This window comes from Muscardinus avellanarius, assembly GCF_963383645.1.
Source record: "Muscardinus avellanarius genome assembly, chromosome: X".
Taxonomy (NCBI): Eukaryota; Metazoa; Chordata; class Mammalia; order Rodentia; family Gliridae; genus Muscardinus; species Muscardinus avellanarius.
The window spans coordinates 45,854,522-45,876,573 of record NC_137792.1 but is presented as its reverse complement, the minus strand read 5'-3'; the positions used below and the strand labels follow the sequence as shown (position 1 = coordinate 45,876,573).

The following is a 22,052-nucleotide window of genomic DNA, read 5'->3' as shown; positions in this document are numbered from 1 at the left end:
GGTGGTAAGAACATTTATATCTACTCTCTTAGGAAATTGCAAGTATCCAGTATAGTATTATCTACAGCAGTCACCTTGTTGTACATTAGGTCTCTAGAACTTGAATAATTACTTACATAGCTGAAGCTTTCTACAGTTTGACTAATATCTGTCCTATCCCACCTTACCTCTAATAACTACTATTCTGTTTGCTTCTATAAATCTGACTTTTTTAGATTTGACATGTGAGATGCAGTATTTCTCTATGTCTGCTAGTTTCAATTAACATGTTGTCCTCTGGGTTTATCCTGTTGTCACAAATGTCAGGATGGTTTTAATTTGCATTTCCCTAATGACTGCTGATATTGAGCATCTTTTTATGTGATTGAAGCCATTTGTATATGTTACCCTTAGAGACCTGTATATTTAGATCTTTTGCTTACTGTTACATTAACTCATCTTATTAGTGAATTCTAAGAGTTCTTTAATATTCTGGATAAAAATTCCTTACCAGATAAGTGATTTGTAAATATTTCTTCTCAGTTTGTGGCTTAATTTTTTTATTTTTATTTTTTGTTCTTTCTTTTTTTTCTTTCTTCCCCCTCTCTTTCTGACTTTCTTTTTTCTTTCTTATGAAACTTAGGAACATTCTTTTTTTTGGTGGTGGTACTGGGGTTCCTGGAAGCCCTTCTACCTCCGGGCTACACTCCCAGACCTATTTTTACATTTTTTAAAATTTGGAAACAGGGTCTCCTAAGCCAGCGCGCGCGGCTGGCTTCGAACCTGCGCAATCCTCCTGTCTCTGCCTCCCAAGCACGGGGATTACAAGCGTGCACCACCATGCCCGGCAAACTTAGGAACATTCTAACTCTGCTACATCTCCAGTGCTATTTTTTCTTTTGTTTTCAAATGGAGTCTCACTAGGTTGCAGAAAACTTCACTAAGTTGCTGAGGCTGGCTGTGAACCTGTGGTCCTCTCAAGTACTGGGATTATGATTGTGCACCACCAAGTCTGGCTATTGATTTTGTTTTCTTTTGAAAGAGGGTCTTGCCATGCTTCCCAGGCTGGTCTCGAATTCCTGACTCAAGTGATCCTCCTGCCTCAGCCTCCCAAGTAGTTGGGACTACGAATGCATACACACTGTGTCTTGCTGACTTCTCTCTCCCTCCTTTTGTACTGGAGATTGAACCCCAGGACATTCTATTTCCGAGTCGCACCCTCAGCCCTTTTTCATTTTTACTTTGAAACAGAATCTTGCTAAGTTACTGAGGCTGGCCTTAAACCTGTGATCCTTCTGTCTCAGCCTCCCAAGTACTGGGATTACAGGCAGGCCCAACTTCATTTTCATAATGTTTACTTTTTTTATGGTACTGTGGATGGAACCCATGGGCATTCTACCTCTGAGCTACACCCCTAGTCCTATTTTTGATTCTTTATTTTGAAACAGGGTCTCACTGAGTTGCAAAGGGCCTCACTCAGCTGAGGCTGTCCTCGAACCGTAGTCATCCTGTCTCAGCTTCCCAAATGCTAGGATTACAAGCGTGTGCCACCACGCGCAGCTTCTTAATGGTTACTTTTGAAGCACAAAAATTTTTAATTTTACGTAATCCCAAGTCACAAAGATATTTTCTTGCATTGCCTTTTAGAAGTTTTATAGGTTTGGCTTTTATATATAGGTCTATGAGTTAGCTTTTCTATATGATATGAGATAAAAATCCACATTCATTTATTTTCATGTAGCTATCTAGTTGTTTCCGCATCCTCTGTTGCAAGGATCATCTCACACTGAATTGTCTTAATAGTCTTTTTAAAAAATAAATGACCCTGTCAGGCATGAGGGTGCACATTTGTAATCCTAGCTTTTGGGAGCCTTAGACAGGAGGATCGTGGTTTGCTGACAGCTCAGCTACTTAGGCCCTTCGCAATTCAATGAGACCCTGTTTCAAGAAATAAAAAGACTAAAAATTAGAGATTGGGGTGTAGCTTGAAGGCATAATGCCCCTGGGTTTCATTCTCTTTACTGCTAAAAAAATAAAAATAGAAAGACCTTAAGTTGGGTGTGGTGGCACATGTTTGATAATCTCAACATTTGGGAGGCTGAGACCAGGAGCATTGTGGTTTGTGGACAGTCTCAGCTACTTAAAGAGGCCCTTTGCATCTCAGTGAGACCCTGTTTCAAAATAGAATAAAAAATAGCACTGGGGGTGCAGCTAGGAGATAGAACGCCCCTGGGTTCCATCCCCAGTACCACAAAATAAATAATAAATAAATAAATTGACCCTAAAGCCGGGTGTGGTGGCACACGCTTGTAATAACAGCATTTGGGAGGCTGAGACAGGAGCATCTCGGTTCGCAGACAGCCTCAGTTACTTAGGCCCTTTGCAACTCAGTGAGACCCTTTTTCAAAATAAAGAATCAAAATAGGGCTGGAGGTGTAGCTTGGAGGTAGGATGCCCCTGGGTTCTATTCCCAATCCCGATAAAAAAAGATCCTAAATTAAAAAGTTTTTTTCTGGACTCATAATTTTGTTCCACTCATCGGTTTGTCCTTACACCAGTATCACACTACCTTGATTACTGTAACTTTATAAGATGTTTGAATTTATTTAATTTACCTCCTCTGATCTTGTTATTTTCAAATAGTATTAGTTATTTTAGGTCTTTTGCATGTTCATGTACATTTTATTATATTATCATCAATTGTTACAAAAAAGTTGGTTGAATTTTAGTTGGAATTGCATCAAATATATAGATCAGTTGAGGAATAATTGCCACTACCTTGTAATCTGCTATTGAGCTACTCCTCCAGCCATCACACATTCTTGGTTTATGTTCTCTTTTTCTTTCTCTCCAGTACCAAGAGGCTAAAGAGTTTTTCCAAGTCTCGGAGAGCCAAAATTGCAAAGAAGGCAGACAAAGCAAGGCTGGTGGCAGAACAGATGTTGGAGGACGAATTTGACTTGGATTCAGATGATGAGCTGCAGATTGATGAGAGACTGGGAAAGGAAAAGGCTACCCTTATAATAAGACCAAGTGTGTGCCTGTTCTTTCTTTCCTGGCCTGCCCATTTCACATTTGGTTTTGGCCCCCTTGTTAGACTCAAAACCTTAGGCCTGATGGCATTCTGATTTCCCAGACTCCATTGCTTTCTTTCTTTTAGAAGTTTACTTTAGAAGTTTACTTTTCCTTTAGAGGTTTACATTTCAGTTAATTTCTCACCTCTAATTTAGTTGTCTGTGATCATTACTTCCATGAAAATTGCAACCTTATTTTCTTTCCTTGAGTGTTTGGCTTGGATGCTAATCATAGCTTTCTAATAAATACATTCTATTGTTTTTTAGAATTTCCCCGGAAGTTGCCCCGCGCGAAGCCTTGCTCTGACCCCAACCGAGTTCGTGAACCGGGAGAAGTTGAGTTTGACATTGAGGTAGGAGCCTACCTTATGTCTGGTCTTCTGTTTTTTTTATTATTATTCTTTATTTTTATTTTTTATTTTTATTTATTTATTTTTTTGCTATGTTACTTTTTTATTTTTAGATTATTTTTTATTTTTAATGCTAGGATTATAAGCGTGCGCCACCACTCCCGGCTTGGTCTTCTGTTTTTTATGCTCAGGGGGAAAGAATACATTATCATTTTATTTGAGGAAGGGGCAAAGCCATCCATTGCATCCAGTTCTTGAAATATTTATTAAGTAGAAGATGGTATATAGCTGGGCATAGTGGTGCATGCTTATAATCTCCGTAATTGGGAGACTGAGACAGGAAGATCCAGGTTTGCGGCCAGCTTCAGCTACTTAGTGAGGCCCCCCGCAGCTTAGAGAGACCCTGCTTCAAAATAAAGAATAAAAGATTAGGCTGGGGGTGCTTGGAGGTAGAATACCCCTGGATTCAATCTCCAGGACCACACACACACAAAAGATGGTATTCTAAGTGCTGCTGAGCATATAAATGGAACATTTATTTAGCTGAAATATTTTTAAAATCTTTTAATACAGAATAGAATAAAATGCAGTGTGATTCAGAAAAGACCATCTTTCTGTGGGAGGCTGAGACAGGATGATCATAGGTTCGCAGCCAGCTTCAGCAACTTAGTAAAGTCATCTGCAATGTAGTGAATCCTGTTTCAAAAATAAAGTATGAAGTAGGACTGGGGGTTTAGCTCAGAAGTAGAATGCCCCTGAGTTCAATCCCCAGTACCACACAAACAGAAAAGAGTATCTTTCTGATTTGAAAGATCTGATGTGACTTGCATAAATTATTTTACTTAGCCATAGTTTCCTTATCTCTAACATAGGAGTTATAACCTTCACAAAGATGCTGTGGAGATTAAGATACAAGAATAAATATTCTGCTTAGTACTTTTTCTATACTTGATGCTTAGAAGATAATTAGAAATCACTGGGCATGGTGGCGCACGCTTGTAATCCCAGCATTTGGGAGGCTGAGACCTGAGGATCGCGGTTCACGGACAGCCTCAGCTACTTAGTGAGGCTCCTTGCAACTCAGTGAGACCCAGTTTCAAAATCAAGAATAAAAAATAGGGCAGGGGGTGTAGCTCGGAGGTCAAATGCCCCTGGGTTCCATCCCCAGACCCGCAAAAAAAAAAAAAAATAAAAAAAGAAAGAAAAGATAATTAGGAGTCAAACTGTCAGCCGTGTCTTGGGACTTTACCATACCAGCCTGGGTAACTGAAGTAATGTATTCTTTCCCAACAGGAGGACTATACAACAGATGAGGACATGGTAGAAGGGGTTGAAGGCAAGCTTGGGAATGGGAGTGGAGCAGGTGGAATTCTTGACCTCCTTAAGGCCAGCAGGCAGGTGGGGGGACCTGACTATGCTGCCCTCACGTGAGTACTGGCTTTGTTCTCCCTTTCTAACTGTTAGCATTACTCCCCTCTTGCCCAAGGGGTTCGGCCAGCCAGTTGTAGATATTTATTGAGCTATTTGAATGGACAAAGAATACAGAGCATTTAGGCTAAGAAAACAGAGTAGAAATGAATCAGTTCAGCCAGGTGTGGTGGTACATGCCTGTAATCCCAGTACTTGGGAAGCCATTACAGGAGGATCACAGGTTTGAGGCTAGCCTCAGCAACTTATTTTTTATTTTTTTTGTCAAAATAAAAAATAAAAAGGGCTAGGGGTACAGCTTATAGTAGAATACCCTGTGGTTCAATCCCTAGTACCAGAAAAATAAATTTTAAAGAGAGAATCAATTCTGTCTTTGAAAGTTAGAAGAGGGGCTAAAAGAATCATAAGAAGAAAACTTTAAAACTGAAAGTCTTAAACTTTCAGTTTTAAAGTTTAAAACTTTAAACTTTAAACTTTAAAACTTTAAACTTTTCATGATAACGTCTTATACTGCCTTGATGCTTTAGCATGACTTCTAGTTTTTCATCTTGAATGATTCTCTTCTTTCCACCTTTACTACCCCCATAGTTGTTGTCCCTCCACCCTGACTATCTGATGACTGATTTCTCCAGACCAGCAGAGACACTCCTTCAAGCATTTCTTCTCTGTCCTTTGCAGCGAGGCTCCAGCCTCTCCCAGTACTCAGGAGGCCATCCAGGGCATGCTGTGCATGGCCAACTTGCAGTCCTCTTCATCTTCACCAGCTACCTCCAGCCTGCAGGCCTGGTGGACTGGAGGGCAGGACCGGAGCAGTGGCAGCTCTAGCAGTGGTGTGGGCACAGTGTCCAGCAGTCCTGCTTCCCAGCGCACCCCAGGGAAGCGGCCCATCAAGCGGCCGGCATACTGGAGAACTGAGAGCGAGGAGGAAGAAGAGAATGCCAGTCTGGATGAACAGGACAGTTTGGGAGCATGCTTCAAGGACGCAGAGTATAGTAAGGGCATCTAAACATTTGGGTCCAAGCCAGAAAGGCTCTCCTCAGCCCTAGTCTCAATTCCAATACCAAGAGAGGATAGCTTTGAAGTGAGCACAGGCCTGACTTTAAGTCTGATACTTAGTTTCTATTTTGATAGTCTTTAAAATGGAAGTGTATCTCACAGGTAGAGATGTAAAAATTAGAGAATATGTGTGCACAGAGCACCTGGCTCAGGATCCTGCTTATGGGAAGCCATAAAAATGGTAGTTCTTATAATTAACTATCATCTAGATTTAGTACTGATCAATTTTCACTCTGGTGACTTTTTTTTTCTCTTGTTTATTTTACCTCTAACCACTTGTATTGTTTGTGTTCTGTGCTGGCCAGTTGATCCCTTACAAAGGTATACAGTCTTCCATATCTATGTTCCACATCTGCAGATTGAACCAGCTGTGAGTTGAAAATATTTGGAAAAGCTGGGTGTGATGACACATGCCTGTAATCCCATTTCTTGGGAGGCTGATACAGGAGGATTACAGGTTTGATGCCAGCCTCAACAACTTAGCGAGGCTCTCAGTAACCTAGTGAGACCTTGTTTCAAAACAATAAAAAGGGCTGAGATGTGGCTTAGCTTGGAGGTAGAATGTTACTTGGGCGTGATCCTCATTAACACACCTAAAGAAAAAAAGACAAAGAAAATATTTGGAAAAATAAATTACATCTGTATTGAACATGTATAGACATTATATAACAACTACTTATATAGCACTTACATTGGTTTAGGTATTATAAGTAACCTGGAGAGTATTTAAAGCATACAGGAGGATGTATATAGGTTATATGCAAATGCTACAGCATTTTACATAAGGAACTTGAGCATCTTTGGGTTTTGGTTAGGGAGGGTGATTCTTAGATCCAGTACCCTGTGGATACTGAGGAACAACTACAGTGAACATTCATTGGGTCTTTTACTTTTAAAAATGAGTCTTATTAGCCCAGCATTGTAGTGCACACTTGTAATCCCAGTACTTGGGAGACTGAGACCAGAGGATCACAGGCCCACAGCCAGTTTCAGCTACTTAGGCCCTCTGCAACTTAGTGAGATCTTGTTTCAAAATAAAAAATATGAAAAAATTGGGCTGGAGATGTAACTCAGAGGTAGAATGCCACTGGATTCAATCCCTAGTACCACAAAAAAGTCTTTTTAAGCTAAGATTTGTTGAGTTTTTAATATTATTTTAAAAAATTATACAGAGATGGTTAATGTTCATCAAACAAGATTAAAACAAACCAGAGAAAGCAAAAATTCCTTATGACGAACAGTCTTCCCATTCTGAGTCCTAGAGGGGTGCTTTTATTTATTGTGTGTGGTTCTGTAACTTGATTGGTATCTTTTAACATTAGCACATAGAGGTCTACTTCATCAATGCATAGAGATCTTCTTGCTACATAATAGACTGTAGCATAGATATACATCATATGTTTAACCATTTAATACCACTTTATACTTAGGTGGTTTCTGAATTTTTTCTGTAACAATGCTGTAATGAAAATCCTATTTATTTATTTATTTATTTATTTTTGCAGTTTTGGGGATTGAACCCAGGGACATTTTACCTCCAAGCTATGCCCCCAGCCCTATTTTTTTATTCTTTATTTTGAAACAGGGTCTCACTAAGTTGCTAAAGGCCTCACTAAATAGCTGAGGCTGGCTGCAAAACCGTGATCTTCCTGTCTCAACCTCAAGTATTTTACAAGCATATGCCACCACGCCCAGCTGAAAAATCCTTTTAAATAATTCTTTGCTCCCATGTGCCCTGTTAATATTTTTGTTGTGTAGATAGACTTACTGTGTTGAAGGTATGTGCAAGGTAAATTTTAAAAGAACAAAATTTCCCTCCCAAAGGGCCAGTATATGAGCAATGCATGAGAAATACCTGTTTTTCTATAGCCCCACCAGCAGTGGATAGCAGCCTTTTCAGTTCCATCGCATAAGATGGTGTTTCAGTCTGTGTGTTTTCTATGCTTATTGGCTCTTCTTCTGTGAATTATCCATTCAATTCTTCACCCATTTTTCTTTGGGATATTTTCTTATTGATTTTGTTGGAGTTCTATATATTTCAAATTTGTTGGAATAGTTTTATGTTCTGGATATGTGGAAAAATATTTTCTTTTTTTTTTTGTGGGTCTGGGGATGGAACCCAGGGGCATTTGACCTCTGAGCTACATTTGAAATGGGGTCTCACTAAGTTGCGGAGGGCCTCACTAAGTAGCTGAGGCTGTCTGCGAACTGCAATCCTCTGGTCTCAGCCTCCCGAATGCTAAGATTACAAGCATGCACCACCGCGCCCAGCTTTTTTTTTTTTTTATTAGAGTGGAGCAACATATATTTTTTTCTCATATCTTTGTAGTTCCGTGCAATTGAGCTTCAGGGGCAAGAAGTAGAGTAACCTCCTTACAACACGAGGGCTAACATATCATTCTTCATAAAACCCTGCCAGTGTTTTTTTTCCCATAACACTTACAATGAAATCCTAACTTTGAACTATGACTATCAAGGTTCTGCATGATCTGCTACCTTCCTGTCTTCCTCTTTTTCATCTTTCCCCATTGGCTACCCTACTATATCTATTGTGTTCTTTCTGTGGCTTCTTAAACTACCAACCAGTCCTGAACTCAAGACCATTGCACAGGCTGGTTCTTCTCTTGATTGTGCTCTTGGTTGCGTTTGTTTGTTTGTTTGGTTTTGGTCCTCTACCTCTTAGCTACACTCCCAGACCTATTTTTTTGTGTGTGGTGCTGGAAATTGAACCCAGGGGCGTTCTACCTCCAAGCTACACTCAGAGCCTTATTTTTTTATTCTTTTTTTTTTAAACAGGGTCTCATTAAGAAATTGCGGAGGGTCTCACTAAGTAGCTGAGGCTGGCTGTGAACCTAGATCCTCCTGTCAGCCTCCCAAGTACTTGGATTACAGGTGTGTGCCATCATGCCTAGATAGCAGAATGCTCTTTATTAGCTCTTTTAACTTACAGAAAAATATTTTAGTCTGGTGTGTGTGTGTGTGTGTGTGTGTGTGTGTGTGTGTGGTTTGGTATTGAAACCAGGGGCATTCTGCCTCCAAGCTTCACTTCCAGTTCTTTTTATTTTTGGTTTGAAACATGGTTTTCATAGCTGAGAGTTGTACTGTGCTGCTGAGGCTGTCCTCAAACCTGCCATCCTTCTATTTTAGACTCCCAAGTACTGGGATTATAGATGTGTGCCACCACATCTGGCTAGTTAGTCTCTTGTATTTCAGTTTTATTTATGGCACTTTTAGCATGTTGAAGATTTCTGTTTATATTGTCATTTTTATTATTTTTCATAGTTTTTGTATTTTATGTTTTGGTTAATAAGCCCTTATATTTTTACCTGAAATTTGTATAAGAGTTAAACTTCTAGCTCCTTACTTAAAGTTTTGTGAATTTTGTGAAGAAATAATCTAAATTGTGTGTGTGTATGCATGCGTGCATGCATGTGTGTGGTACTAGGGGGTTGAACCCAGGAGCATTCTATCTCTGAGCTATACCCACAGCCGTTTAAATTTTGAAATAGGGTCTAATTTGCTGAAGGCTTTGTAAATTGCTGAGGTTGGTCTTGAACCTGTGTTCCTCCTGTCTCAGCCTCCCAAATACGAGGATTACACGTGTGTGCCACCATGCCTGGCTAAGAATCTAACCTAATTTTGTTCTACATGGATAGTCATTTATCCCCTACTTCAAGTCCAGCTTTATCAACATGATTTAACGTTCAAACTTTGTCATAAACTAAATGCCATATGTGTGTGCGTGTGCATATATATATGTGTGTGTATATATATATATATAATTATTCTAGTTCCAGTTCTGTGTCTTAATTGCTATGTGACTTTGGGCAAGCTAGGCAACTCTGGGCTTCCTGATAACAGTCTAGGTTGTTGTGAGAATTCCATAAATACACATCAAATAATTTAAAACATTGTCCAGCACATGGAAAGCACTGCGTGCTAGATATAATTAACATTATCCTGTTCCATAAAATCAATGTCTATTTCTGTGGAGATACCATGTATTTTAGTAACATAGGCCTTGTTTCTGGTGAAGCAGAGCCCCCGTAAAGAACTTGCTATAGACCTGAGAGCACATATACTCGGAGCCCGTCATCTCTGGGCTAAGCTGTGATTGGTCTTAGAGACATGCCAAGTTCCCCCTTCAGCAGCCAATCACATCAACCTGCAGTCAAGACATCTGGACCTGGTTTAGCCAATCCTCTCAGAACAACAGCTCACTCAGCCTCTGCTTTCCCATTTCTCTCCCTGCTTTGCCCAGCAACACCGGAAAGGCAGTTTAACAAAGAGAGACCTCCTTACTTGTTATTTTTTTTCAGAATTTTTAGGCTATTATTGAGCTTTCTATTACAAATGAATTTTAGAATTAGCTTGTCATATTTCATGAACAGTCCTATTATGTCTTTAAAATTAGGTTTGCATGGCATATGTAGATTAATTTATAGAGATCATCTTTCACCAGAGTCTTTTCTGCTGTAGAGGGATATATGCATTCCTGAAAACCCTTATGTCCTCAGATATTTTTTGTGTGTAAGTTTCTGTGTGGTACTAGGGATTGAATCCAAGGGCATTCTACCTCTGAGCTATATCCCCAGGCCTTTTTACTTTTTGTTTTGAAACAAGGATTCACTAAGTTGTGGAGGGCCACACAGGCCCTTCCCTCTTTTCTTTCCTCCTGTCTTAGTCTCCCAAGTACTGGGATTATAAGCGTACACTACCACACCTGGCTGATGTCCTGAAAATGTATAAACTAAAAGTAAATATTCTTATAAGGAAAAGAAGTTAGGAACACATTCCTCAAATGTTATTTGACTTTGAAGTCAAAACACTGACCCAAATACTGGTAGTCCTGATAATATCCTTGTACAGCATCACTGTTAGCAGATCTCTCTGCAACCTTAAACCTTGGACTCATAATTCCTCCTTCCAGATGTGGATTTTTTCTTTACTTTTTTAGGTACTGGGGATTGAAACCAGGGGTACACTACCACTGCTATATCCCCAGCTCTTTTAAAGAAATTTTGAGACAGTCTTCCTAAGTTGTCCAGACTGGACTACAGCATGCAACCTGCCTCAGCCTTCTGAGTAGCTGGGATTACAGTTTTGTGCCACCATGCCTGGCTCTTATTTGAAGGAATTTTCTTTAAGTTGGATATTAAAGTCTCAGCCAGGGCCTTATCTTAATTATTCTCTTTCTTTTCTTTCTTTTTTTCTTCTCTTTTCTTTCCCTGGGAATTGAATCCCCAGGGCCTTGCAAATGCTAGGCAATTGGTATATCATACCCCAGCACTTTTTTTTAACATAACAGGGAATGCTTTTGCAACTTCATTATATGTTTTCTTAGCCAGTCTCCAGTCCCACCAAAACTTAGTTTTATAAGAAACAGAGCTACCACATGGACCTTTTTCTAATGGGAGGCATACTGCAGGACCCCCAGGTATTTTATATATATTTTCATATATTTCTTTTTTCTTTATTTTTCTTGGTAATGAAGATTGAAGCTAGAGGCATTCTACCTCTAAGCTATACTCCCAGCCCTTTTTATTTTTTGTTCTGAAACAGGGTCTCATTAAGTTGCTGAGGCTCTCTGTGAACCTGCGATCTTCCTGTCTCAGCCTCCCAAATATAGGGATCACAGGCATGTGCAATTGCGCCCGGCTTCTTCATATATTTCTTTCCTTTTTATGTTCAGTATGCTACATGTATATTAAACACATTCTCAACTTACCATTCATGTATTTATTTCTAAGACTTTTTCCATATTTGGGAGAAAATCCTTCACTGATTGGTTAAAAACATGTCATGGAAAATTGCTTTGAACCAATGCAACTTCTGGACAGCATTGGCATCATTCCTTTCTTTCCCTTTCTGATTTGAGCAGTGACACAGCAGGTTACCTTGTCTTTCTGTCAACAAACAGGTTCTTGCTATTTAGGTGTTCTTGTATATATCTGGTTTCTTTCTTCTTCAGTTTATTCCTGTTTCATTTTGGTTTCTACTAAAAGTGACATCTTTTTTTTCTTCATGGTTCTGAAGATTGAACCCAAGGGCATTCTACATCTAAGCTACACCCCAACCCTATTTTTATTTTAAAATAGGATCTAAATAGCTAAGGCTGGCCGCAATCCTATAATCCGTCTCAGTCTCCCAAGTACTGGGATGACAGGCATGCACCGCCACACATGGCTAAAGAAACATATTTTTATGTGTTATTTTGTCTAATTGGCTTTAGCTAGTGTGGAGAAAAATAGATGATTTTTCCATATTAGGTTTTTTCTATATTAGTTATCATATACCACACTCATTAATTCTTTTAGTTTTTTCAGTAATTGCTTTGAATTTCATTTCTTTTCTTTTTTTTTCTTTTTTTTTTTTTAGTACTGAGGATCGAACCCAGAGGCATTCGACCTCCAGCTTAATTTTTTAAATTTGAAAACAGGGTCTCAGACCTGCTGGGCATGGTGGCGCATGCATGTAATCCCAGCATTCAGGAGGCAGAGAGTGGAGGGTCAGTTTGCGGACAGCCTCAGCTACTTAGTGAGACCCTGTTTTAAAAAAATAAAAAGACTAAAAATAGGGCTGGGGTATAGCTCAGAGGTACAATGCTCCTGGCTTCCATTCCTGGTACCAAAGAAAGGACGGAAGGAAGGGAGGGAGGGAAGGAGGGAGGGAAAAAAGAATCAAAGAGCCGGGCATGGTGGCCCACGCTTGTAATCCCCGTGCTTGGGATGCGGAGACAGGAGGATCACACAGATTCATAGCCAGCCTAGCTGGCTTAAGAGACCCTGTTTCCAAGTAAAATATAAAAATAAAAATAGGTCTGGGCGTGTAGCCCGGAGGTAGAAGGGTTCCATCCTCAGTACCACAAAAAAAAAAAAAGAGGGTCTTACTAGGTTGATGAGAACTTCAGTAAGTTGCTGAGGCTGGCTTTGAACCTGTGATCCTCCTGTTTCAGCCTCCCAAGTACTGGGATTACAAGCATGCACCACCACTCCTGGCTTGCCTTGAATTCTTGAGGTAGATGATCTATGTATCCTATATTAGTTTGGTAGGGTTGCCATAATGAAATACCACATACAGTGTGGCTTAAACAGCAGAGATATACTTTCTCACAGTTCTGGAGGCTTGAAGTCCAAGAGCAAGGTGCCAGCAAGGTTGGTTTCTCCAGGGGCTTCTCTATTTGGCTTATAAAAGGCCATCCTCTTGTTACCTTTATAAATGTGATTACCCTCTATAGCTATGTGTCTTAATCCCTTCTTGTAGGGATACCAATCAGATTCAATAAGGAACCAACTAAAAGCTTCATTTTAGTTTATTTATTTATTTAATTAATTTTGCTGTACTGGGGGTGGACCCCAGGAACATTGTACCTTCTAGCTACACCCCCAGCCCTATTTTTTTTTTTTTGTGGTGGTACTGGGAATGGAACCCAAGGACCTTCTACCTCTGGGCTACGCTCCTAGACCTATTTTTATATTTTTTATTTGGAAACAGAGTCTCTTAGGCCAGCTGAGGCTGGCTTAGAACCAGTGCGATCCTCCTGTCTCAGCCTCCCAAGCACAGGGATTACAAACATGCACCACCACTCCTAACCCCCAGCCCTATTTTTTAGTCTTTTTTTTTTTTGGCAGTACTGGGGATGGAACCAAGGGGCATTCTAGCTCCAAGCTACATCCCAGCCCTATTTTTTTATTTTTATTTTTTATTTACTTATTTATTGGTGGTACTGGGGTTCCTGGAAGCCCTTCTACCTTAGAGCTACACTCCCAGACCTATTTTATATTTTTTTATTTGGAAACAGGGTCTCTTAAGCCAGCACGGCTGGCTTCGAACCTGCACGATCCTCCTGTCTCCGCCTCCCAAGTGCGGGGATTACAAGCGTGTGCCACCATTCCCGGCTATTCTTTTTATTTTTGAAACAGGGTCTTACTGAGTTGCAGAGCTTCACTAAGTAGGTGAAGCTGGCTGTGAACACCATCCTCCTGTCTCAGCCTCCAAAATGCAGGGAGTACAAGCATGTGCCACCAAGACTGGCTTATTTATTTATTTATTTTTGCAGTACTAGGAATAGAACCCAGGAGCATTCTACCTCTGGGCTACAACCCTAGCTCTATTTTTTATTCTTTACTTTAAAACAGGGTCTCACTGAGTTTCAGAGGACTTCACTAAGTAGCTGAGGCTGTCCGTGAACCGCAATCCTCCTGACTCAGCCTCCCAAATGCTGGGATTACAAGCTTGTGACACCACACCCGGCTTAAAAGCCCCATTTTGACTTATTTGCCTCTTTAAAGGCCGTGTCTCTAAGTACACTCACATTATGGGTTACTGGGTTTCAACCTATGAATTTTGGGACATAGTTTAGCCCATAACATCCCCTTTATTTTCAGTATTCAGATGTCCAGTGTTTCCTAGTTTCATTCTGGTGCTGAATTGTCATGGTGATTGCAGGCATCGTGTGCTATTTTTGGCTTGGAAGGTGGTGCTGCCAATGTTTCTCCACTGTCTATGTAGGTCTCTGGTAGACTTCTTTCATGAAGTTCAGGAAATTATCTCAGTGGAGTTTGAGAGATTTCTGTTTAAAATTGGGTAGTATCAGGTTTTACCAAACCGTTTTCTGGCATATTTTGATATATATAAATATTTCTATGTTAATTTGATAATTCAGTGATTCCTTCTTGAGATTAGCCGTACTTGATCATGGTGTTTAAAAATAGTTTATCTAATTTACTTAATTACTATTCTTTAAAGAAATGTGTTTTTTGTTTTATTGATCTTTCATGTTTGGCATTTGTTTACTATTTCTTTGTGTGTCTCTCTGTGTGTGTGAGACACACACACACACACGCACGCAGGCACGCACGCACGCACGCACTACGGATTGAATCCAGGCACATTCTACCACTGAGCTATGCCCCAGTGCTTTTTTGTTTGTTTGTTTGTTTGTTTGTTTTGGTGGTACTGGTGTTCCTGGAAACCCTTCTACCTCCGGGCTACACTCCCAGACCTATTTTTTATATTTTTATTTTGAAACAGGGTCTCTTAAGCCAGCAAGGCTGGCTTAGAGCCTGCACCATCCTCCTGTCTCCACCTCCCAAGCGTGGGGATTACAAGCGTGTGCCACCACGCCCGGCTACTCAGCCCTTTTTTTAAAATGTTGAAACAGGGTCTTTATTGTTAGGTTTTTTAGGCGCAGTAAAAAGGCAACAGAGTCTGGTGCGCCGAAAATAAAAAAAAATTTTAATGCGGTCTTCTCTTGGGGATAGGGGCTGGACCGCTCCTGGAGACATCCTAGCTCCTCTGCCACTGGAAAGGAAATGCCCTTCCTTTTAAGGTTTAAGTCTTGTGGGTGGGGCTACGCGTGGGAACTCCGCCCCTCTTGCGATATTGCCTGTCTCCCATATCTTCTAGCAGAGTCTCCTCCTTTTCTAAGGTCCCGCCCCTGCGGGGAGGAATCCAACCTGTCATAAATTCCCAAGGCTTGCCTCCAACTTGTTATCCTCCTGTCTTAACATGTTGAATACTAGGGATTACAAGCATGCATTGCTGCATCCAGCTTGTTTGCTATTTATTTCTGATCTTTAATACTTTTTTTTTTTTGGTGGTACTGGGGTTCCTGGAAGCCCTTCTACCTCCGGGCTACACTCCCAGACCTATTTCTTTTAACTTTATGTGGAAACAGGGTCTCTTAAACTAGTGAGGCTGGCTTTGAACCTGCGCGATCCTCCTGTCTCCGCCTCCCAAGCGCGGGGATTACAAGCGTGCGCCGCCACACCCGGCATCTTTAATACCTTTTAAAAATGTTTGTTGACTAATATCTTGAGTTGAAATCACTATTTCTTTTCACCTGCCTTTTGATAAAGAATTTTTTAAAAAATTTTATGTATTGCCGGGCGTTGGTGGTGTACATTTATAATCCTAGCACTTGGGAGGCTGAGACAGGAGGATTGCAGAGATTCAAAGCCAGCCTCAGCTACTTAGTGAGGCTCTCAGCAACTTAGTGAGACCCTGTTTCCAAATAAGATATAAAATAGGTCTGGGAGGATAGCCCAGAAGTAGAAAGCCCCTGGGTTCCATCCCAGTACCACAAAAAAATGTATTTATTTTTGTGGTACTAAGGATTGAACTCAGGGACATTCTGCCTCTGAGTTACACCCCAGCCATTTTATATTTTTGTTTTGAATCACAGTCTCATTAAGTTGCTGAGAGTCTCATTATTTGCTGAAGCTACCCTCAAACCTACAATCTTCCTCTCTAGGCTTCCCAAGTACTGGAATTACAGATGTGTGCCATCACACCTGGCTTAAAATATATATGTATATGTATGTATGTATGTATGTGTGTATGTATGTGTGTGTGTGTATATATATATATATATATATATATATATATATACACACACATGCTTTTATTGGTGCATTTTGGTCTCACATCATAATATAGTTCAGAGTGATAGGGATGTACATGCACACAGCTCCCATTTTCCTTCCCCATACATGATATGAAGATTGACATTGGTATTATCACACATATACATAACATCAATGGAAGTGTCTCCTTCATTAATTTTCCACCCAACCCTCCTCTAGACTATAGCACTCTACTTGGGTTTCTAAATTTTATGTTTTTCACTAACATAAAGTAAAATTGGCTTTTTTGGTATACACTTTTAGATTCTTGTAACCACTATAGTCAGAATACAGAGCACATCTATTACTCCCTATACTCCCTACATTACTTCTCCTTTGAAGTAATGCCCTTCCTTAATCCCAGCCTCTGGCAACCACTGATCTGTTCTCCATAGCCGTGGCTTTGCCTTTGCCTGAATGTCTTATACAGGGAATTAGGCAGTATATAATAGTTTGAGACTGGAATTTATACTCAACCTAATGTCCTTAAGATTCATTATGTTTTGCATATCAATAACTTAAACAGCCAGGCGTGGTGGCACATGCTTGTAATCCCAGCATTTGGGAGGCTAAGACTGGAGGATCGCGGTTCACTGCCAACCTCAGCTACTTAATGAGGCCCTCTGCAACTCAGTGAGACACTGTTTCAAAATAAAGAATAAAAAATAGGATAGGGGGTGTAGCTCGGAGGTCAAATGCCCCTGGATTCCATCCCCAGACCCGCAAAAATAAACTCCTTTTTACTTAAACTCCTTTTTACTGCTGAGCAGTATTTCATTGTAGGTATATGCCTGTTGAAGAACATTTGGTTTATTTCCATTTTGGGGTAATTGTGACTAGAGCTGCTGTGAATAATCACGTCCAGGTTTTTGTGTGAACATGAGTCTTCATTTCTCTAGGGTAGACACATAAGTAATGGGATTCCTGGAGAGTATAAGCAATGTTTTATTTTTAGGTACTGAGGATTGAATCCAGGGGCATTCTACTTACACTCCCAGTCCATATATATATATTTTAAATAGGGTCTTACTGAGTTGTGGAGGGCCTCACTAAGTTGCTGAGGTTGTCCTTGAAACTGCGATCCTCCTGCCTCAGCCTCCCAAGTACTAGGATTACAGGGAATCCAGGGGCATTCGACCTCCGAGCTACACCCCCTACCCTATTTTTTATTCTTTACTTTGAAGTGTATGCCACCATACCTGGCTAAATGCTTGAGTATTAGAAACTGCCAGCCTGTTTCCCAGAGTTATTATGCCAGTTTACATTTCCACTAGCAATGTGACAATTCTACTTTCTTTGCATACCTGTCTGCACAAGATATTGTCATTATATTTATTCTAGTCATCCTAATAAGCATATAATGATATCTCATTTAATGGCTCATCTAATAGCTGATGATATTAAACATTTTATATGTTTGCCATCCATATAGTCTCTATTTAGTAACTTTAAACAGACACTTTGAATGAATTTCCCTGTGTTCAAATTGAGTTTTATTCTTAACTGTTGAGCTTTGGAAATTTTTATGTAGTCTTCATTCAAGTTTTTTGTCAGATATGTGATGTATGAATAGATTCCCCCAGCCTGTCACTTGAATTCTTTTCTCCTAACTCTGTCTTTAAAAACAAACAAACAAACTTCTAGCTGGGCGTGGTGGTGCACTCTTGTAATCCCAGTGCTTGGAGACAGAAGGATCACACAGATTCAAAGCCAGCCTCAGGTACTGAGTGAGGCTCTCAGCAACTTAGTGAGACCCTGTTTCCAAATAAAATATAAAATAGGTCTGGGAGTATAGCCTGGAGGTAGAAATCCCCTGGGTTCCACTCCCAGTACTACAAAAAAAAAGGTTATATAGTTTTAGGCTTCACATCTATATACTTGTTCCATTTTGAGTAAATTTTTACATATAGTGTGATGTTTAAGGTCATGGTTGCTTTTCTTTTTCTGGCTTGTGCATGTGCAGTTATTCCAATCCCATTTGTTAACAAGACCGTCTCTCTTTTTTTTTCACTGAATTCTAAGTGCACTTTTGTCACATATCAAATGGCTATGTTTCTACAAGTGTATTTCTGGATTTATTCATTTATTCCTTTTTTCTTTATTTTTGTAACTAAGGATTGAACCTAGGGGCATTCTACCTCTGCCCCCTTGGTCCTATTGTCTTTTTTATTTTGAAGCAGGATCTCCCTAAGTTGCTGAGGGCCTCTGAGGCTGGCCTGGAACCTGAGATCCTTCTGTCTCAGCCTCCCAAGTACTGAGATTACAGGCCTGTGCTACCACACCCAGTACTTTATAGTAATTCTTAAAATTAAGTAGGATTATTTCTTTAATTTTATCTTTTCCATATATATTTTAGAATCAGTTTATCTGAAGCCATAAGAATTTCTCCTGGAATTTTTATTGAAATTATGTTAAGTCTGTAGACCAATTTGAAGATAATTGACTTTTTGTGTGTATGTGTGGTACTGGGGACTTAACCCAGGGGCATTTTACCTCCAGGCTACATCCCCAAACCTATTTTTTATTTTTATTTTGAAACAGGGTCTCACTAGGTTGATGAGAGCCTCACTATTTGCTTAGGCTATCCTCAAACCTGTGATCCTCCTGTATCAGCCTCCCAAGTACTGGGATTACAAGTATGCTCCACAACCCCTGGCTGAATTGACATTTTTTCTGAGGTGAAATTCACATAACATATAGCCATTTTATTTTTATTTATATTGCTGGGAATTGAACCCAGAGGCACTCTACTTCTGAACTATACCCCCAGCCCTATTTTATTTTGAAACAGAGTCTCACTAAGTTACTGAGGCTGGCTGAAAACTTTAGATCCTCCCATCTCAGCTTCCCAAGTACTAGGATTACAGGTGTTTGCCACCACACCCAACTACACATAACCATTTTAATGTGGCATTTGATCCTTTCGCAGTATTTTGCAACTACCACCTTTATTTTTAAGATATTCTCATCACCTCAGAAAATACCCCATATTCATTAATTAATTGTTCTCCATATTCCCATCCCCTTATCCTATAGTAGCCACTAATCTACTTTTAGTCTCTGGATTTATCTACTATGGATATATTATATAAAAGAAATCATAATATGTAATCTTTTATGTTTGGCTTCTTTCACTCACCATAATGATTCCAAGGTTTATGCAAGCTATAGCATGTATACATACTTTGTTCCTTTTATGGCCAAATAATGTTCCATTGTATGGTTATACCACATTTGTTTACCTGTTCATCTGCTGATGGATATTTTGGTTGTTTTTACTATTTGGCTGTTAGAGTAATGCTGGTCTAGACATTTGTATGCATGTTATTGTTCAGACATATGTTTTCATTTCTCTTGGGCTATACCTAGGAATATAATTGCTGCATCATCTGGTAGTTCTATTTTAGCTCTTTGAGGAACCACCAAATTGTTTTCTGCATGGCTGCAAAAGATTTGCCATCTTAGATATATTGTGTCTTCCGATCTATATACATCAAATGTCTCTCCATATTTATTCTTTTTCATTACTTTAATCAGCATTATATTGGTCTTATCATACAGTTTCTAAACCTATTTTGTTAAATTTATTCCTAAGTTGTGTGTTTTGTGTTTGTTTCTTCATTCATTTATTTATTCCTGTACTGGGGATGGAACTCAGGGGCATTCTACCACCGAGCTACATCCCCAGCCCTCTTTCTTTTCTATCTTTTCTTTTCTTTTCTTTTCTTTTTCCTTCCTTCTTTCCTTCCTTCCTTCCTTCCTTCCTTCCTTCCTTCCTTCCTTCCTTTCCTTCTTTCCTTCTTTCCTTCTTTCCTTCTTTTGATGGAACCCAGGGGCATTCGACCTCTGAGCTAAACACCCTGCCCTATTTTTTATTCTTTATTTTGAAACAGGGTCTCACTGAGTTGTGGAGGGCCTCACTAAGTAACTGAGGCTGTCCGCGAACCACGATCCTTCAGTCTCAGCCTCCCAAATGCTGGGATTACAAGTGTGCACCAACACGTCTGGCTTATTCTTTATTTTGAAACAGTCTCGCTGAGTTACAGAGGGCCTCACTAAATAGCTGAGGCTGTCTGTGAACTATGATCCTCCTGTCTCAGTCTCCCAAATGCTGAGATTAAAAGCATGCACAAATATGCACAGATAGTTCTGTAGTTTGTTAAAAAGTTCATGATTTCCATATGCTTATTGCTAGTATACATAAAATATGTTTCATGTGTTGTCCTATGTCTTGCAGTCTTTAGTAAAAGTATTTATTACTTCCAGGACTTTTAAAAAATATTCTTAATCTATACATATAATTAAACCATGTACCATGTAGCAGTAAGGACATTTTTATTACTTTCTTTCTAATCTACACACCTCTTTTTTCCTGCTCTTTTGTTTTGGCTAGGACTTCAGGCATACTCTGAGAATGGACAGCCTTGCCTTGTTTCCAGTGGAAAGGGGAAAGCATTTTGTCTTTTACCATTAAGTATTATGTTAGCTGTATTTTAAATTTTTTTTTTTTTGCGTTACTGGGGATGGAACCCAGGGGCATTCTACTTCCGAGCTGCACCCCCAGCCCTATTTTTTATTCTTTATTTTGAAAATGGGTCTCACTGAGTTACACAGGGCCCACTAAGTAGCTGAGGCTGTCTGCAAACCACAATCTTCTGGTCTCAGCCTCCCGAATGCTCGGATTACAAGTGTGCGCCACCACACCTAGCTAAAGAAGTAAATATTTATTCCTGTTTTAATTATAAACAAACATTTTACTCTGTCCAGTGTTTTTGTTTCATCAGTGGGTATGTTCCTCCATTTTTCTTCTCTGTTTTGTTAATATGGTAGATCACATTAATTGATTTTCAAATAGTGAATGAACCTTCCATTCACAAAGTCAAATCCCACTTGATATTAGTAATTTTATGTATTGCCAGATTGAATTTGTTAGTATTTCCCTGAGGAGTTTTGTGTCTATGTACATAGAGAAAATGGTGCTGGCCTCAAAAAATGAGTTTGGAAACATTGCCCCCTTTTCTGTTTTTTAGAAGACATTGTGAAGAATTGTGGACCTGTCTTTAAATGTTTAGTAGGATTTACATGCAAAACTATCTAGGTTGGAAGATTTCATTTTCTGGGTTTAACTCTGGATTTACTTTCTTTAGTAGATACAGGATTTTCAGATTTATTTTATTTTGGGCAAGATTTTATAGTTTCAAGGAATTTGCCCATTTTATCAGACTTAGAGATTTTATTGGCATGTGGGATCTTTAGTGATACTTTTTTCATTTTTTTATACTATTGATTTGTTCTTTTTCTCTTTGTTTTTTATGCTAAATTTTGTTAATTTTTTGTGGTACTGAGATCAAGGTATTTGTCAGCTTAATCTTTTCAGAATACATATATTTTCACTATGTAAAAGATTTTCATTTCATATCTAATTTCTCTGTCAGTTTCATTAATTTTATGATTTCTGTCTTTGCTATGGGTTTATTTTGTTCTTGTTCTAGATTCAAAGGTAGAAGTTTAAATTATTGGTTCAAGACTTTTCATTTTTAAAAAATATTGATACATCAAAACAAAAAACTACACATTATTGAGTTATGTTTCAGTACACAAATACATACATAATGTTTCTTTTCAAACAGTTATTTCTTTATGGTAAATATATTTCAAAATTCTTTCAAACATCTTCATTTCTAATGTAAATATTTAATACTTTAAATTTCCCTAAGCTATATTTCCTAGATTTCATATGTTACATTTTCATTTTCATT

General features: G+C 39.2%; 1 protein-coding gene across 2 annotated transcripts in view; it reads left to right on the top strand.

The window, feature by feature from the left end:
• The window catches only part of PHF8 (PHD finger protein 8), a gene marked incomplete at both ends in the record, with an annotated part of 115,353 nt that overhangs the window by 54,725 nt on the left and 38,576 nt on the right, over positions 1-22,052 (top strand). For both annotated transcript variants that reach the window (XM_080719622.1, XM_080719621.1), the window contains 4 exons: positions 2,834-3,012; positions 3,321-3,406; positions 4,697-4,830; positions 5,510-5,823. In XM_080719622.1, the coding sequence (XP_080575748.1) occupies positions 2,834-3,012; positions 3,321-3,406; positions 4,697-4,830; positions 5,510-5,823 (713 nt within the window). The remainder of the gene's footprint in view (positions 1-2,833; positions 3,013-3,320; positions 3,407-4,696; positions 4,831-5,509; positions 5,824-22,052) is intronic.